The 17,242-nt window shown below is 41.1% G+C and overlaps 1 protein-coding gene across 3 annotated transcripts in view; it reads right to left on the bottom strand.

Moving 5' to 3' along the window:
* Positions 1-17,242, bottom strand: part of ZNF106 (zinc finger protein 106) — an 80,999-nt gene that overhangs the window by 5,722 nt on the left and 58,035 nt on the right. For all 3 annotated transcript variants that reach the window (XM_011989241.1, XM_011989240.1, XM_011989242.1), the window contains 7 exons: positions 15,707-15,841; positions 8,882-8,998; positions 5,645-5,836; positions 4,810-4,872; positions 3,273-3,392; positions 2,699-2,770; positions 1,862-1,933 (listed from right to left, as the gene is read on the bottom strand). In XM_011989241.1, the coding sequence (XP_011844631.1) occupies positions 1,862-1,933; positions 2,699-2,770; positions 3,273-3,392; positions 4,810-4,872; positions 5,645-5,836; positions 8,882-8,998; positions 15,707-15,841 (771 nt within the window). The remainder of the gene's footprint in view (positions 1-1,861; positions 1,934-2,698; positions 2,771-3,272; positions 3,393-4,809; positions 4,873-5,644; positions 5,837-8,881; positions 8,999-15,706; positions 15,842-17,242) is intronic.

The raw sequence follows: 17,242 nt of genomic DNA, 5'->3' as shown, positions 1-17,242 counted from the left end.
TTTTTTTTGTAAAGACAGGGTTTCACCATGTTGGTCAGGCTGGTCTCAAACTCCCAACCTCAAGTGATCTGCCCACCTTGGCCTCCCAAAGTGCTGGGATTATAGGCGTGAGCCACTACGCCTGGCCCGAAAGGGCTATTTTTAACAATTCTAAGAACTACTGAATGTAAATGTGAAAATAAAAATGTCTGATAAAGAAAACTACATTTGTGGAAATATTTATTGCAGAATACTGTGTTTGCCATGGAAGCCTGACTTTACTCACAGCCTTTATCACTTGAATCTCAATCTTACGATTACCTACTTATTTTTTTAAGCTATAATTTTACTTATAAATGTAGCTTAATTTCATGTATTAGAAAGCACAAGCCAGTGTCTTATGCTTCCCAAGTGGTGGCTCAGTGAGAGGTGGCACTTTGAGAGGCTGAGGTGGGTGGTTCACTTCAGCCCAGGAGTTCAAGACCAGCCTGGGCAACACAGTGAGACCCTGTCCCTACAGAAAAAAAAAAAGAAAAAAATACAGGCTGGGCGCGAGTTCAAGACCAGCCTGGCCAACATGGTGAAACCCTGTCTGTACTAAAAATACAAAAATTAGCTGGGTGTGGTGGCGGGCGCCTGTGTTCCCAGCTACTTGGGAGGCTGAGGCAGGAGAATCGCTTGAACTCCGGAGGTGGAGGTTGCAGTGAGCTGAGATCATGCCACTGCATTCCAGCTTGGCAACAGAAGATTCTGTCTCAAAAAAAAAAAAAAAAAAAGCAGGGGGGGAATGCAAAGTTAAGTTTCTCCTCTGTCAGTACTACTCCATCCTTCTCTCTATAAAGTCAGAGGTATCCTTCCCATTTCTCTCTATAGATTAACTCTATTTGTGTACTCTGCACCCTGTCGTTCAGTAGTGCCTCCTTATCCATGGTTTTACTTTCTGAGGTTTTAGTTACCTGTGGTTAACTGATCTTCAAAAATATTAATTGGAAAATTTCCAAAATAAACAATTCTTGAGTTTTAAATTACACACTATTCTGAGCAGTGTGATGAAATCTCCCGCCATCCCACTGCATCTCACCCCTTTGTCCAACATATCTACACTGTGAATTGTCCCTTTGTCCAACATATCTACACTATATTGGCTACTGCCTGTTAGTCACTTAGCCCTCTTGATTACCACATCAAAAAAACATTGACCATATACCCCTTGGATTAAGAGGAACTGTACTAGATTTTGCTTGCCTTCACTGAGAAAATTAAAAAGCAAAGATAGTAATGTGTAGAGAGCTGCAAAGTCACTAGGCTGTGGACAAGTATAAAGTCGAATTTTAAAATGGAGAGTGTCAAGTTCATGCCATCAATGCTGAAAAGGATCTTAGGGTTTTAGGGAAAAGCTACCATTGTTAGAACTGACAAAAAAAAATTAAGGCTTATAAGAAATAGTGTGAAAATTTTAAGGGTTAATCATCAGCCCTCACCCCAAAATAAAAATCACACAATTCAGCCTGATGAACTAAGGTTTGGAACTTACAAGACCTTAAACTGTTTTTCTTTGCCTATTCCTCAAAAACCAATGAGGACACAAACCAAACCGTTAATACAAGTAATCTCTGATGAGCGGGAGTAGAAGGGATAGTACCATTACCAAAATAAGCACTTCCACTTTTTATTTCATATATTGCTGTACTGTTGCTTTCTAAGCATGTATTGATTTTATGATAAACAAAACCACCACCTAGGAGACAGCCTGTGATCTACAGTGTAAGGCATAAAGTAGATGCTAAAATATAAAATGCTACACTGATGCTAATGAAGATCAATTAGTCTAGGGTGAAGCAACCTCTCCAAGTCCAGTGACAAGAAGAGTTTCACTCCTTACCCAACAGCGGTAATTCTGCATCAGATTAAGCCTCACGGCCTGAATACTGCCATCATAACAGCCGGTGTAAATCTGGAGAAAGACAGGTTTATAGTGTCAGACCAAAACACATACAAACTACAAAACACCCTCAAAACAAGTCACAAGCTCCTTGAAGCAGCTACAAGAAAACAAAAACCTAAATCAAAACCAGCTCCAGAGTAGTAGAATGGGAAAGTAGTTTCCAGATCTTCCAGTCTAGGTATTTTGCAGCTGTGCTCCTTAGAAAGCCACTCGGGACCAGGGCAGAGAGGAGTGGCAGGCCTCAGAGGCACCCACTTGGCCTTTCTACTTTAACTGGGGTACCCCTGGTTTCTATTGGGTGCTCTGTTACGCACCTGCATTTCACTGGAAAAGAAAGGATTCTACCACTCAGAGTCTGAAAAACATCCATAACTTAAAAGTAAAAAAAAAAAAGGCTTAGCAGGGTTATGTGAGTTGGTTTCTACTTTTAGATCTGCTGTAGCCATGCCACACTGGCCAAATCTCCTGACTCCATTCCAGTGTTCTATTCAGATCACGTCTCTGGAAAAGGCACCACTCAGTTTTCTGAAGCATCTTAAATTTACCTTCTATTTAACTGTAGTTGATACTACCATTTTTATTGTAATAATTTTGGCTGTTAATAGACAATGGAATATTCAACACTGTCCCCTGGTTATTTCCCTATTATGCCAAGAGATGGGAAGGTACTTAACAATGAGGCATATCAGAAGCAGATGTCACTTTTGGAAGTGACAAGAATTTTTTAGCAAACACGTTCAAAAGCAAATATCTGACATGACAAATAACACTTACCATGCTTTTATGGATGGTCATACACATAATCATGTCTTTGTGTCCTCCATAAACTTGTAATCGATCATGAGACTTAGGCAGAAGAAAAAAAAAAAGAAAGAATTAAAGTTATTTATACCTTGCGTTTAATAAGTACAGTCCCTAAAGGCCTTTGGCAGGTTTAAAACCACACCTGAGGTGCTAAGTGGAAGCACCAGTAGCATTCTAACAGAAATATAATCTAATGACAATTTTTCTTTTACGTTCTACTATACAAGGAGGGAGCTGGTAATTAGAAGTAATAAAATCAATTTTGTTAGAATCAGAGTTTCAAACTTGAAATTGCACACAAGGAGAACTATAAATTAACTAGAACTAGAAATTAAGTTTTGACACCCATGAGCCAGATCAAGTGTCTCAGAGCAGTTTCTGAAAGTTGTAGTCCACAGGCCAGCTTCTTTATAATTATCTAGAAAGCTCATGAAAATGCAGATTCCTGGGTTCCATCCCACCTTGCTGTATCAAAAATCAACACTAAACTCAAATAGACAATCTCCCCAAATCATTCAAGCAAAATAGTCAATCTAAATTCTACCTGTAATTCATAGACACGAACAAATTTATCCAGGCAAGCAGTCACCATCACTTTTCCTAGGATATTCACCACAGTCACTGCGTGATTGTGACCTTTATAGATCCGCACGAGCTCACCAGTCTGTCAGAAGAGAAGTAAGAGTCACCAGACTGACTTTCGAGACTCCTTCCTGGTTATAATTCTATAATTCTAAGAGGCATAATTCTGAGAATACTGTACACGTACAATTAATACAATTAATAGCATTAACTGTACAAATAGTATTAATAGTATTAACTTTAACAGCAGAAGTATTCCACAATCATTTATTACATATACAAAATATATGGATTGTATCCTGATGGAAAGACTCTAATGTCACGGAAAGAAAGCGGCCAAAACTCTACCTGTATTTACAGCCTTCCAAGTACTTTTACTTTTTTCATTTCACTGGATCTAGACCGGAAGTCTATCAGTTGGGAATTATTATTCTGAGGTTACAGACCAGGAATTGAGCTTCAAATTATTATTCTGAGGTTACAGACCAGGAACGTAGCTGCCTCTATGACCTGAGAACACTCTCTCAGCTATTTCTGTTGTTCATTTTTTTAAGAGACAGGGTCTCACAGGCTGGGTGCAGTGGCTCACGCCTATAATTCCAACACTTTGGGAGGCCGAGGTGGGCAGATCACTTGAGCTCAGGAGTTCAAGACCAGCCTGGGCAAAAGACCCCATCTCTACAAAAAAATATGAAAAAATTAGCCAGGCATGGAGGCTCACACCCTTAGTCCCAGCTACCTGGGGGGCTGAGGTGGGAGGATCCCTTGAGCTTAGGAGGTTGAGGCTGCAGTGAGTCAAGATCGCACCACTGCACTCCAGCCTGGGTGACAAAGTGAGATCCCCATCTCAAAAAAAAAAAAAAAAAAAAAAAAAAAAAAAAAAAAAGAAAAAGAAATGGGGTCTCACTTGGTCACCCAGGCTGGAGTGCGGTGGTGCGATCATACCTCACTGCAGCCTTGAACTCCTGGGCCCAAACAATCCTCCCACCTCGGCCTCCTGAGTAGCTAGAATTACAGGACACACTGCCATGCCCAGCTTATTAAAAAAAATTTTTTTAAGAGACAGGGCCACTATTTTGCCTAGGCTAATCTCAAACTCCTGGCCTCAAGTGATCCTCCCGCCTCAGCCTTCTGAGTAGCTGGCATTACCGGTGACAGCCATTGGGCCCAGCTCTCAGCTGTTTTTACTAGTTCTATTTTAACTACATATCATACCCACTTTCTGAAAGCCTCAGCTGTTCCATTTATTTCAATTTTAAATGGGGCATTCAAACTAAACCTTACATAAACTTTGAGTCTGTCTGTCCACCATCAAAAACGTTGATGAGGCAGAATTTCTAGGTTACACAATATTATCCAAGAGCACATGCATAGGGATGATGACAAATCCCTTCGGTGGATAAAGGGCTTAATTTAAATTGCAAGAAGTTTAAGAAAACCATCAAGCTTTAACCATTATTTTATTCAAGGTTTCTTTACACAACACCAACACAGCTTACATGAATGTTGTGGGCATGGACTGACTGATCACTGGAGCCACTGAACACGAGATCATTCACCACCTTAAAGAAAAAAATTCACCATGTCAGATTCTGTACACGGTTCTCAATTTTCTCTACAACTTGTAAAACACATTGGTAAATTCTAATTTCCATCCTATTTTGAGATGAGCACGATGAACTAGGTATAAAAGTTTCTCAGACAAATTTTCTTAGCTGAAACCTATGCCCCCCTACCAAGCATGCTAATTAACTGATAATGTATTATTACGTTTGTTACCTTTCCAGAATGACTATGAAGCAGCCTAGAAAGGCATTCGAGTATACCCACTCTATAACAAAATACACTCATTGCTTCTCAAAGGAAAGTGCATCACTTGGTGATGTTGGTGTGAAGAAAAGGTTTGCAATCTCCTCGCTCTTTCTGAGGTGGTGTTTCTAAATGATGCGTGAGACAACACGGGAAATGCCATTTAAAACCCTTCTGTTTTGTTTTGCTTTGCTTGAGTCAAGGTCTCACTCTGTTGCCCGCGCTGGAGTACAGTGGCACAATCATGGCTCACTGCAGCCTCGATCTTCTGTGCTCAAGTGATCCTCTCACCTCAGCCTCGTGAGTAGTACAGGTGCATACCACAATATCCCACTAACTTTTGTATTTTTTTGGAGAGATGGAGTTTTGCCATGCTGCCCTGGCTGGTCTCGAACTTCTGAGCTCAAGTGATCTCCCTGCCTCGCCCTCCCAAAGTGCTGGGACTACAGACGAAAGTCACCCCGCCTGGCCTCAAAACCCTTCTATTTGTGCCAGACAACTCCTATTCTCTTGCACTGTACTTGCCTTCATGCAAAGAATGGTTTTGCTATGGCCCTCCAGAGTTCTGAGGAGCAGTCCATTCCGGGCGTCTCGTACACTAATGGTGCAGTCATAAGAGCCCACGACCAGCAGTTTTCGGGCACCTTCCTGAGCTGTGGCAAGACAGCTGACTGCCCGGGGACCATGGCATTCAAAGATCTCAAGTCGTTTGTTGTTCTGGAAAATAAGCCAAGATTACAGCTAAAAACAACTTAGCTGGAAAACTTCAAAACCAATTAACCAAAATCATTACTTTGGTACAAACTCTCATTTCTGTCACCTGTACTCAAATTTTCATACCCACACTGCAGCCTTCATGTACCCATCTCTGCTATTTCCCACTCCAACCCTCTTTGCTGAACCTCCCCTATCCCCTGATCTGAGGAGGGCAAACCCTTACATTATAAACTCATTTATAATTTCAACCCACACCATCCCCATCCTAATTAGAAACTGGTTCTCTTTCACCACCTGTGAGTTAATAATAATGAAAGGTGAACTTTTTTTTTTTTTTTTCCAAACTCTAGTGCATTTTCCCTGACACGGACCCAGGAACTATTTCTGTCATCCAAAATTTAGGCAATCTATGTGTCATGTTGTTTCCAAAAATCTCTACTTAGAATTACCTTCCTAGGCAATTTCAGTAAGTCTCAAATTCTCCACTTTTTTTTTTTCTTTTTTGAGACAGAGTCTCGCTCTGTCGCTCAGGCTGGAGTGCAGTGGCGCCAGCTCAGCTCACTGCAACCTCCGCCTCCTGGGTTCAAGCGATTCTCCTGCCTCAGCCTCCCGAGTAGCTAGGATTACAGGTGCCTGCCACCACACCTGGCTAGCTTTTATATTTTTGTAAAGACAGGGTTTCACCATGTTGGACAGGATGGTCTTGAATTCCTAACCTCAGGTGATCCGCCCGCCTCAGCCTCCCAAAGTGATGGGATTACAGGCGTGAGCCATCATGCCTGGCCTAAATTCTCCTTATTATGATGTTCTTCTGGTACCTGGCTCCATGTCATCGCTGTCATCATTTAGTAGACTATAGAAGCCTAATTATACCAGAGTGGCAGGGTCACATCCTGAATCCCAAAACATTCTTTTATCTCAGATTTTACAATTCTTTCCTTCATCCCCCAACCAACCCTGTTCATTAAGCCTCCCAATTCCACAAAAGTTCTTTAGGTGCATGCCTGGAATAAGGCTTCTAAAAACTAAGCAGCTGATCATTGCTCAGATAGGCTCAATAAAGGCTGGGAGCCTATATTGCTGAGCAATGATTTCAGTCATCTTGAAGTGCTAGGGAGACAGACTGAATGGAGCTCAGGACCCAAAGGTGGACCGGCCCTGGTAAACAGTCCTGGTTTTCTGTTGTGACTCCAGAAGTACTACATTCTAAGAGTATGGACAAACTAGGAAAAAGCCCAGCCCTCATTTTCAAAATTCGCATCTATGCAGAGATTCTCAAATGTCTGTCTCTAGGACCATCTTCTCCAGGGCTTTTCAATCCTTCAAAGAACTTCTCCATTTGAATTTCTTGTCATCATCTCATCATTTAGCCTCAAGATTGTCTTGCTCCTTACTTCTGTCTACTACTTAAAAAAAAAAGAGAGAGAGACAGGGTCTCACTCTGTCACCCAGGCTTGAGTATAGTGGTGTGATTATAGCTCACTGCAGCCTTGAAGTCCTGGCCCAAGCAATCCTCCTGCCTCAGCTTCCTGAGTAGCTGGGAATACAGGCGTGTGCCACCATACTTAGCTTTTTTTTTTTTAATAGTTAAAAAACCTTTTTTTTTTTTTTGAGAAACAGGAGTCTTGCTTTGTTGCTCGGGCTGGTCTCGAACTTCTGGGCTCAAGCAATCCTCCTACCTCAGTCTCCCAAAGTGCTGGGATTATATGCATAAGCCACCATATCCAGCCACTTCTGTCTACTTCTGATAATCTCACAAAAGAGAAGATAATCAGGTAATTATCACATTTTAGCCTTTAAAATATTTTAAATTTACTTTCCTCTACATTTCTATCGCCCTAATCCAATTTAATCAGACTTAGAACTTGTCTGCATCTAGAATGCAAAAATCTTCACTAATTGCCCTTCTGTGATGTATCATATCAAATAGACCAAATCACTTGGCACTTGATTATATACACACTAGATTCTTCTAACTTGATTTTTAAGTTTCCTGTAGGCAGAAACCATGACATATTTTAATGCACATCTTCTGTTAGTTCCAGCTAGCATGTAGCCTATGAATGACACTGTAATAGTACCATTCTAACACATGGTTACAAGATGACCAGGGGATATGGTGCCACAATTAATTAGCAATCAAACCTATCAATTCTACCTCTTAGATTATATCTTTCCTCCATTCCCTTCTCTTCATCCTGTTTAACCTTTTTCATGTTAGCTTCCACTACAAAGCCTCCTAAATGGTCTCCCTGCCTTCGCTAATACCAATCCTTCCCAATCTTATCAACTCCAGTGACTTTTCCTGAAACATAATGGGATCATGTTTCTCATACTTTAAAGCCTGTAAGATGAAGTCCAACTACCTTATCAAAGTACACAGGGCCATCAAAAACTAAACCTTATCCTGGGGCCTAGCACATAACAGATGCTCAATAAAGGCTAGGTCAACAAATGAATTTATCTCTGGGTTAGGAAAGAATGAAGCCATTCGGGCATTACAGCAAACCTCTCAGTTCACCTCACAGATGGACCGCCCTCATGAAACCCTAAACCAGTGCCAAACCACACCAATGTCATACTCAATGGAATTTAAGTTCCTTTTTCTTCATTTATTTTTTAATATGGAATGCTTCATGAATTTGCGTGTCATCCTTGTGCAGGGGCCATGCTAATCTTCTCTGTATCATTCCAAATTTAGTGTATGTGCTGTCGAAGTGAGCACTTAAGTTCATTTTTTATGATGTCATTCTTAAGTTGAGACAGACTAGTTTAATCCATGACTCATTATTTGGCCCCAAATCTTCAGGCTTGGTTTAATTTAGTGGAGTTACATTTTGGTCCTGGCACATTTGAGTAGAAACAGAGAGAATGGAGGATCTTGTTTCACTTACATCAGAAGATAACTGTGTTTGAGTAGCGGCTGATTCTGCTGCTTCCCCACAGAAGAAAACAGGAAAATCCCTGCCTGCTACTTTTTCCCACACAGGCTCACACTATTTTCAAGTAGCATAGGAAGCAAGCCTTTTCTCCCCAACCACTAACCTTTATGTTGAAGGTGACCACAGTGCCATTTGCCAGTCCCGCATAGAGGATTCGCCACCTACTGTGCAGGCAGAGGACCCGGTCTTCCAGCTGTAACTGCTCCACACACTCTCGGCTCTGATAAAAGTACACAACCTTGAATCAGCAGAGGGTACTGGCAAATGAGATGTCAAAAACAGTTCCTCCAGAAGCAGACTTTACAATGACTCTTACGTGGAAGAAAATGTGACATCCTCTATTTCATACGGGACTATCTTAGATCTGTTTCTCCTTTGAAATATGAGGCCAAAGACTCCCAAGCTGTAGGTAATGTGAAAATAAATATAAATTCTAGTAATGTTACCCATGCTTCTAACTTAGAATGTAGAGATTTTTCAAAGGGCACTATGAGTTGGGTCTTAGCCTCTTAAATTAAGAGGCCAAATATAAAAGACAAAGCTGTATTTTGACATCTAAAGAGGAAAATCAGGATTAGAGTTACATATTTGATAAATGCACTAATCAATATGTGGTTTTCTGCAACTTACTCTCTATTTCAATAGCTCCCAAATGCCTCCTTCAAACTGGTGCTGGGTTAGCTGGGCTAAATTACTCAAGAAGCTTTTAAAATATATAGAACCCAAGCTCCAACTCCATCCCTGAGAGTCTTAATTCAGTGGGCTCTAGAATCTGTGTTGTAAAAAATTTCCCTAGTAATTCAGATGTACATGCAGGTTTAATACCCACTGTTTGATCTGACCTTCAAAAAACGATTTCTATCAGTTTCCTCCAACTAGATTATACTAGCAAATCTCTTTACCTAGAACCAAGAATTGGGCCAGGAAATAGTACATTCAAAGTTTGTTGCTGAGGCCACGCATGGTGGCTCACACCTGTAATCCCAACACTTTGGGAGTCCGAGGCGGGTGAATCATGAGGTTGGGAGATCGAGACCATCCTGGCTAACATGGTGAAATCCCGTCTCTACTAAAAATCCAAAAATTAGCCAGGCGTGGTGGTGCACGCCTGTAGTCCCAGCTGCTCAGGAGACCGAGGCAGAAGAATCGCTTCAACCTGGGAGGTGGAGGTTACAGTGAGCCGAGATCACGCCACCACACTCCAGCCTGGGCCACAGAGCAAGATTCTGTCTCAAACAAACAAACAAAAACTTTTATTGTTGAAGGCTACTAAAGACCCAGGTGTAGCTTTTTAAGTGGGCTTGGCACTAGATGTTAAAATCAAGATGGTTATAATTGGGTAGGGTGGGACAAGCTGTGGATAGGATGAGAAAAGCTGTGGGTTGTCAAACCCGTTGATCTCCTCTCCCAGCCTTCTTTCATACCTAAAAGAGTCAGTCACTTAAATTATTCAATTTCTCCCCTGAAAAAATTACAAACATAAGTGCCATATATGAAATTGTAAGATATAGCAAAACACAGTGAATACGCCTAAATATTAAGATTCATGTTGCTTCCGGTTAATCCATATGAGATTTTTTTAACTTTACAGGGGAAATTGAACATTATATAGTAATAAAAAAAGAACAAACTATTGGCACATATACCAATACAGATGAATTTTCAAACATCATGGTGAGCTAAAGCTAGACTTTAAAGAATACATGTGGTATAGTTATACTGACATGACAGCCAAGCACAGACAAAAGTCATCCATTTTTGTGATTAGCTTTAGAAGAAGGTTATGCCTAGGGAGGCATTTGAGGGAAGCTTCAGGGCTATGAAATGGTCTATGTTTTGATCTTTGTGGTAGTTATACAAACAAATATCTGCTTTTCTGCAAGCTGTATACTTAAAATCTGTGTGCTTTACTGTATGAAGTTATGTCTCCATGTCAAATAATGGTTACAAAATCTTTTTCACTAGTGTACAGTCCTGCTATGCCAAACACTACACATTAGAACCCTTAATAATGAAAGGCTTTTTAAAAATTTTTTTGCTAATATTATGAGTAAAAACGGTATTCCTTGTACTTCGATTTTAATTTGCATTTATTTGCAAGACTGTATTATTTTCAGTTATTTGTATTTCTTAAGAGACTTGCTTGTTTTTTGTCAATGTGTGTTTAGGGATTTATTTATTTATTTGTTTTTTGAAAGACAAGGTCTCCCTCTGTCTCCTGGCTAGAGTGCAGTGGCGTGATTACTGCTTACTGCAGCCTTGACCTCCGGGGCTCAAGGAATCCTCCCACCTCAGCCTCCTGAGTAGCTGGAACTGCAGGCGTGGGCCATCACGCACGCCTAGTTAATTTTAAAACATTTTTTGGAGAGATGCAGTCTCGCCATGCTGCCTAGGCTGTTTTGAACTCCTGGGCTCAAGCGATCCTCCCGACTTGGCCTCCTAAAGCGTTGGGATTATGGGCATGAATCACAGCACCTGGCTGTAGGAATTTAAAGGTGTAAGCCCCTTACAACATATACCAAACCTATGTTTGTCCTATCTTAAGTTACAGCTTTTTCCCCCGTTTTTATGTAAGACTATTTCTTGCCAAAATATGCTTACAATTTTTTTTCACAAGTTTGTATAATTTTTTACAGGTTTGTACAAGTTGCCTAGCTAGGCTTGAACTCCTGGCCTCAAATGATCCTCCTACCGCAACCTCCCAAGGCACTGGGATTACAGACATGAGCCACCGTGCCCAGCCTCTTTTTGTAGTTTCTTGAATTTTAAAGCTTTCTTCTTTTCTAATAGAAGCAATTAAAAATACAAATTTCCCTTTCAGCAATGCTTTAGCCGCATCCTACAAACGATATGTTGCGTTTTCATTTAGTTAGATATTTTCTAATTTTCCTTGTGATTCCTTCTCTGAACCACCATAATTTAGAAGTATGTTATTTTCATCTCCCTATATTTGGGGATTTCCAAGATTTCTGTTACTGCTTTCTAATGAATGTCACTGTGGTTAGAAAACATACTCTGTATGATCTTGGTGCTTTTAAATTGATTGAGACTTATTTAATAGCCCAGTATGAGGGTCCTGGTGAATGTCTATGTGCGCATTCTTGAAAAAAATGTGTATTCTGCAATTTTGAGTGGAGTGTTCTATAAATGCTAATTGGATCTTATTTGTTAATGGTGTTGTACAGTTCTTTTTTTTTTTTTTTTTGAAATGAAGTTTTTCTCTGTTGCCCAGGCTGGAGTACAGTGGTGCAATCTCAGCTCACTGCAACCTTCACCTCCCAGGTTCAAGTGATTCTCCTGCCTCAGCCTCCTGAGTAGCTGGGATTATAGGCACTACCACCAGGCCCGGCTAATTTTTTTGTATTCTTATTTTTGTTTGTTAATTTTTTGAGACAGAGTCTCATTCTGTTGCCCAGGCTGGAGTGCAGTGGCACAATCTTGGCTCACTGCAACCTCTGCCTCACAGGTTCAAGCAATTCTCCCGCCTCAGCCTCCCAAGTAGCTGGGACTACAGGCACGAGCACCACACCTGGCTAATTTTTGTATGAGGGGGTTTCAACATGTTGGTCAGGCTGGTCTCAAACTCCTGACCTCAGGTGATATGCCCACCTTGGCCTCCCAAAGTGCTGGAATTACAGGCGTAAGCCACCACATCCAGCCTAATTTTTTTGTATTTTTAGTAGAGACAGGGTTTCACCATGTTGGCTAGTCTGGTCTCGAACTGCTGACCTCAAGTGATCCACTTGCCTCAGCCTCCCGAAGTGCTGGGATTACAGGCATGAGCCACCACATCCAGCTGGTGTTGTACAGTTCTTATATATCCTTGACGGTTTTTTATTTACTAGTCTATCAATTATTGAGAAAGGGTTGTTGATGTCCCCAACTATAATTGTGAATTTGTCTATTTCTCCTTTCGGTTCTATCAGTTACTGTTTCATATATTTTAGAGTTCTGTTATTCGGTACCTGTACTTATAATTGTTGTATCGTTTGGCTGTGCTGACTCATCATTATGGAACGTCCTCCTTTCTCCAGTAGTATTGTCCTTTTCACTATTTAAAGGGACAGTGTCTCGCTCTGTCACCCAGGCTGGAGTGCAGTGGCATTGTCATAGCTCACTATAACCTAAAATTCCTCAGCTCAAATGATCCTCTCACCTCAACCTCCCAAGTAGCTAGGACTAGAGGTGCATACAACCATGCTTACCTCACTTTTTCATTTTTTGTGGAGACAGGATCTCACTATGTCACCCAGACTGGTCTGGAACTTCTGGTCTCAAGCGATCTTCCCACCTCAGCCTCCCAAATTGGGATGCAGGCATGAGCCACAGTGCTCAGTCACTTGTTTTAAAGTCTACTTGCCCAATATTAACATAACCACTCCAGTTCTGTTACTATTTGGATAGTGTATCTTCTTCCATTCTTATTCTTTTACTTTCAACCCATTTTGTCTTTACATTTAAAGCAGTCTCTTTGGCTGGGCATGGTGGTGCATGCCTGTAATCCCAGCACTGTGGGAGACCAAAGCAGGGGGACTGCTTGTGCCCAGGAGCTTCACACTAGTCTAGGCAACATAGCAAGACCCTATTTCTAAAAAATAAAAAAATAAAAAAATAAAATTTAATTAGCAAACCATAGTGACGTGTGCCTGTAATCTCAATTACTCGGGAGGCTGAGGCAGGAGGATCACTTGAGCCCAGGAGTTCCAGGCTGCAGCGACTTATAATCACGCCACTGCACTCCAGCCAGGGTGACAGGCCAAGACCGTGTCTCAAAAATAAAAGTGTGTCTCTTGTAGACACCAAAGATTTTGATGTTACTTCTGTATCCAGTCAATTTCTGCCTTTTGATTTTAGTGTCAGTTCACTCACATTTAATATAATTATTAAATATGGGTAAATTTAGGTCTCCAATTTGCTATTTGCTTTCTATTTGTCGCATTTTTATTCCTCTATTTCTCCTTCTACCTTCTCTTGTATTAAGTATATTTTTAGCTTGCCATTTTAATCCCTCAACTGACTTTCTAAGCTCAATTTCTTTGCATTATTCTTTTTTTTTGAGAAGGAGTCTCGCTCTGGCACCCAGGCTGGAGTGCAGTGGCATGATCTTGGCTCACTGCAATCTCCGTCTCCCAGTTCAAGTGATTCTCCAGCCTCAGCCTCCCGAGTAGCTGGGATTACAGGTGTGCACCACCACGCCTGACTAATTTTTGTATTTTTAGTAGAGACGGGGTTTCACCAGGTTGGCCAGTCTGGTCTCGAACTCCTGACCTCATGATCCTCTTTGCATTATTAGTTTAGTAATTACTCTAGGGCAGTATTTCTCAAAGTGTGGTCCCCAAACCATCTCCATCAATATCACATAATACCTTATTAGAAGTGTAAATTCTTTTTGTTTATTTTGGTTAATTTTTATGCTTTTTTGAGGTAGGCTCTTGTTCTGACACCCAGGCTGTAGTGAAGTGACACAATCATAGCTCACTATAACCTTGAACTCCTGGGCTCAAGTGATCCTCCCACCTCAGCCTCCGGAACAGCTAGGACTATAGGTGTGAGCCACCACATCCAGTTCATTTTTATTTTTTTATAGAGACAGGGTCTTGCTATGTTGCCCAGGTTGGTCTTGAGCTCCTGGCCTCAAGCAGTCCTCCTGCTCTGGTCTTCCAAAGTGCTGGGATTACAGATATGAACCATAGTACCTGGCCTAGAAATGTAAATTTGTGAGTTTGACCCCAAGCCTAATGGATCAGAAGCTCTGGGAAGGGCTGCGTGTGGTGGCTCATGCCTGTAATCTCAGCACTTTGGGAGGCCGAGGTGGGAGGATTGCCTGACTCCAGGAGCTCAAAACCAGCCCGAGCAACAAGATGAGACCCTGTCTCTTAAAAAAACAAAAAACAAACAAAAAAACACCTCTGGGAGTGGGGACCAGTAATATGTGTTTTAACAAGCTGTCCAGGTCAATGTGATGCACACTAAAGTTGTAAGCCAGTGCCTCTAGGGATTACATTTTTTAAAAATTGTAACAATCTAGTTCAAATTAGTACTTATTCCCAGTAAAATATAAGAACCTTCTTCTAGCACAACTCCATCCCCTCCCACTTCTTTATGTTCCTGTTATCACATATATTCCATCTATGTTATAAACTTAATGATAGCCTTATAAATTCTGCTTCATGTATCTCCATCTTTTAAAGAAATTAAGAACATACTGTATATAATTTTAAACATAATTTTCTCATTTCTTTCAGTGCATTTAAGTTTAAAAAAACTCTCAGAGGAGATGTCCATTTCTAATTCTTCAGATTTAAAAAATTTATACATTTTGCTCTTTTTTTTTTTTTTCCTGAGATGGAGTTTCACTCTTGTTGCCAAGGCTGAAGTGCTGTGGCGCGACCTCGGCTCACTGCAACCTCTGCCTCCTGGGTTCAAGCGATTCTCCTGCCTCAGCCTCCCAAGTAGCTGGGATTATAGGCATGCGCCACCACACCCGGCTAATTTTGTATTTTTAGTAGAGACGGGGTTTCTCCATGTTGGTCAGGCTGGTCTCGAACTCCCAACCTCAGGTGAATCCGCCCACCTCTGCCTGCCAAAGTGCTGGGACTACAGGCGTGAGCCACCACACCCAGCCTACATTTTTCTCTTTATTCTATCTAGGATTAATTTTGATATATGATATGCATAACATTTGTGGCAAAGACCAAGGAAGGTATATTATTAATAGTAGGAAGTGAAAAAATACTGGTAGAGACAGAAAATACAGTTTATGTCTAAGTCTCATATTTACCTAAAGCTACAACAATGTGCTAAACATTGTTTAGAAGCGAAAAGGAGACAGTGGGTAGAATGAAGCATCTGCCAGTGTCTCCACTCCACACAGTAAATACAAAGCGACTCAATATGAACCACTTTGGATTTCTCTGGACCCACCTACCTTAACATTATAGCAGCGGACGGTATGGTCACTGGAGCCGGTGTAAAGGGCAGCGTTCTTCCCGGAGGTCTGAGTCACCAGGAGGCAGTTCACTTTCGAGGTATGGCCCTCAAAGACACCAACACATTTCCGACTCTAAAGTTTAAGCACAGACCAGATTATTACTTATGAGATATAGAAGGATTAGATAATATATTTCCTCAAAAAAAAAAAAAAAGATGCTAAAACATTCAGTTCACTGCTGTATCCTCAGTGTCTAAAACAGCACCTGGTACACAAAAGATGTTCAGTAAATGTATGTTCACCAAATGCCCAGCAAACAGTCATAGGCAATGAGGGATCTGAAAGTATATGTTAGTTGAGCCATACCAAAAAATATTTATGACAATTCACTGTAAGATAGCCAGAATTTTAATTAATGTTTAGGGCAAAGCTTTCTGACATGGACCAAGGACCTAGCAAATCCAAACTGTAGCTAATTACCCACAAAAGATGTGCATTTGATAAGCAGCTTGTGAGAATGCACCATGGTATTTAAAAACATATCAGGTGCTATCACAGGTCTAGTGGTTCTGGTGGTGTTTCTCTTTTTTTCTTTTTTTTTTTTTTTTTGAGATGGAGTCTCGCTCTGTCACCCAGGCTGGAGTGCAGTGGCGCGATCTCGGCTGACTGCAAGCTCTGTCTCTTAGATTCACGCCATTCTCCTGCCTTAGGCTCCCGAGTAGCTGGGACTACAGGCACCCGCCACCACGCCTGGCTAGTTTTTTGTATTTTTAGTAGAGACGGGGTTTCATCATGTTAGCCAGGATGATCTCGATCTCCTGACCTCGTGATCGACCCGCCTCGGCCTCCCAAAGTGCTGGGATTACAGGCATGAGCCACTGTACCCGGCCTCTGGTGTTGTTTCTTAAGGGTACATTCCAAATGTTATCTCAGTGCACATACTGAGATCTATTTAGAATGTACATGTATACATACACATACATATTTTGATATCCTGTTCCCCTAGATCTTACACCTATACATCCTGGTAGCATTGCTTCCTTTTTTCAGTCATTCGTGTTCATCCTCATATCATTAAGCTAAAGGAATCTACATACCTGTTGCCTATAGCAAACACATTTTCCTGGTCCATCATCTAACTTTTTAATTTTCACTGACTCTAGCAATTTTAAATATTTTCATGGTGTTCATTCAGACAACATCATGTTCCTCAAATTTCTTAAGCTGTCATTGTTCATAATTAGTTTATGAACAAATTCAAATTCAAAACTCAAAAGTTCATTCTTTTGACAGTAACAAGCATCAGATAATACTAAGTGTGAGGTAGTGGAAAAGTGTTGCTCTCCTTAATAACTCGAACTCTGTAATCAATCACTTGTCAGGGAAAATACCTCCTCCAATACTTCCCCATATTCACTTCATCCTTCCTCCATTATGTAGCTGCTATGCAAGTGACCCCATTACCAACTCCAGTGTTGGGACCTGAACAGTCCAAGACCACTGGTGTAATCCCAACCCCCTTTTGCCACAGGC

The sequence above is a fragment of the Mandrillus leucophaeus genome, unplaced genomic scaffold, assembly GCF_000951045.1.
Source record: "Mandrillus leucophaeus isolate KB7577 unplaced genomic scaffold, Mleu.le_1.0 Scaffold35, whole genome shotgun sequence".
In the NCBI taxonomy this organism is placed as follows: Eukaryota; Metazoa; Chordata; class Mammalia; order Primates; family Cercopithecidae; genus Mandrillus; species Mandrillus leucophaeus.
Note: the sequence above shows the minus strand (reverse complement) of the source record. Positions and strands in the feature narration are given on the sequence as shown.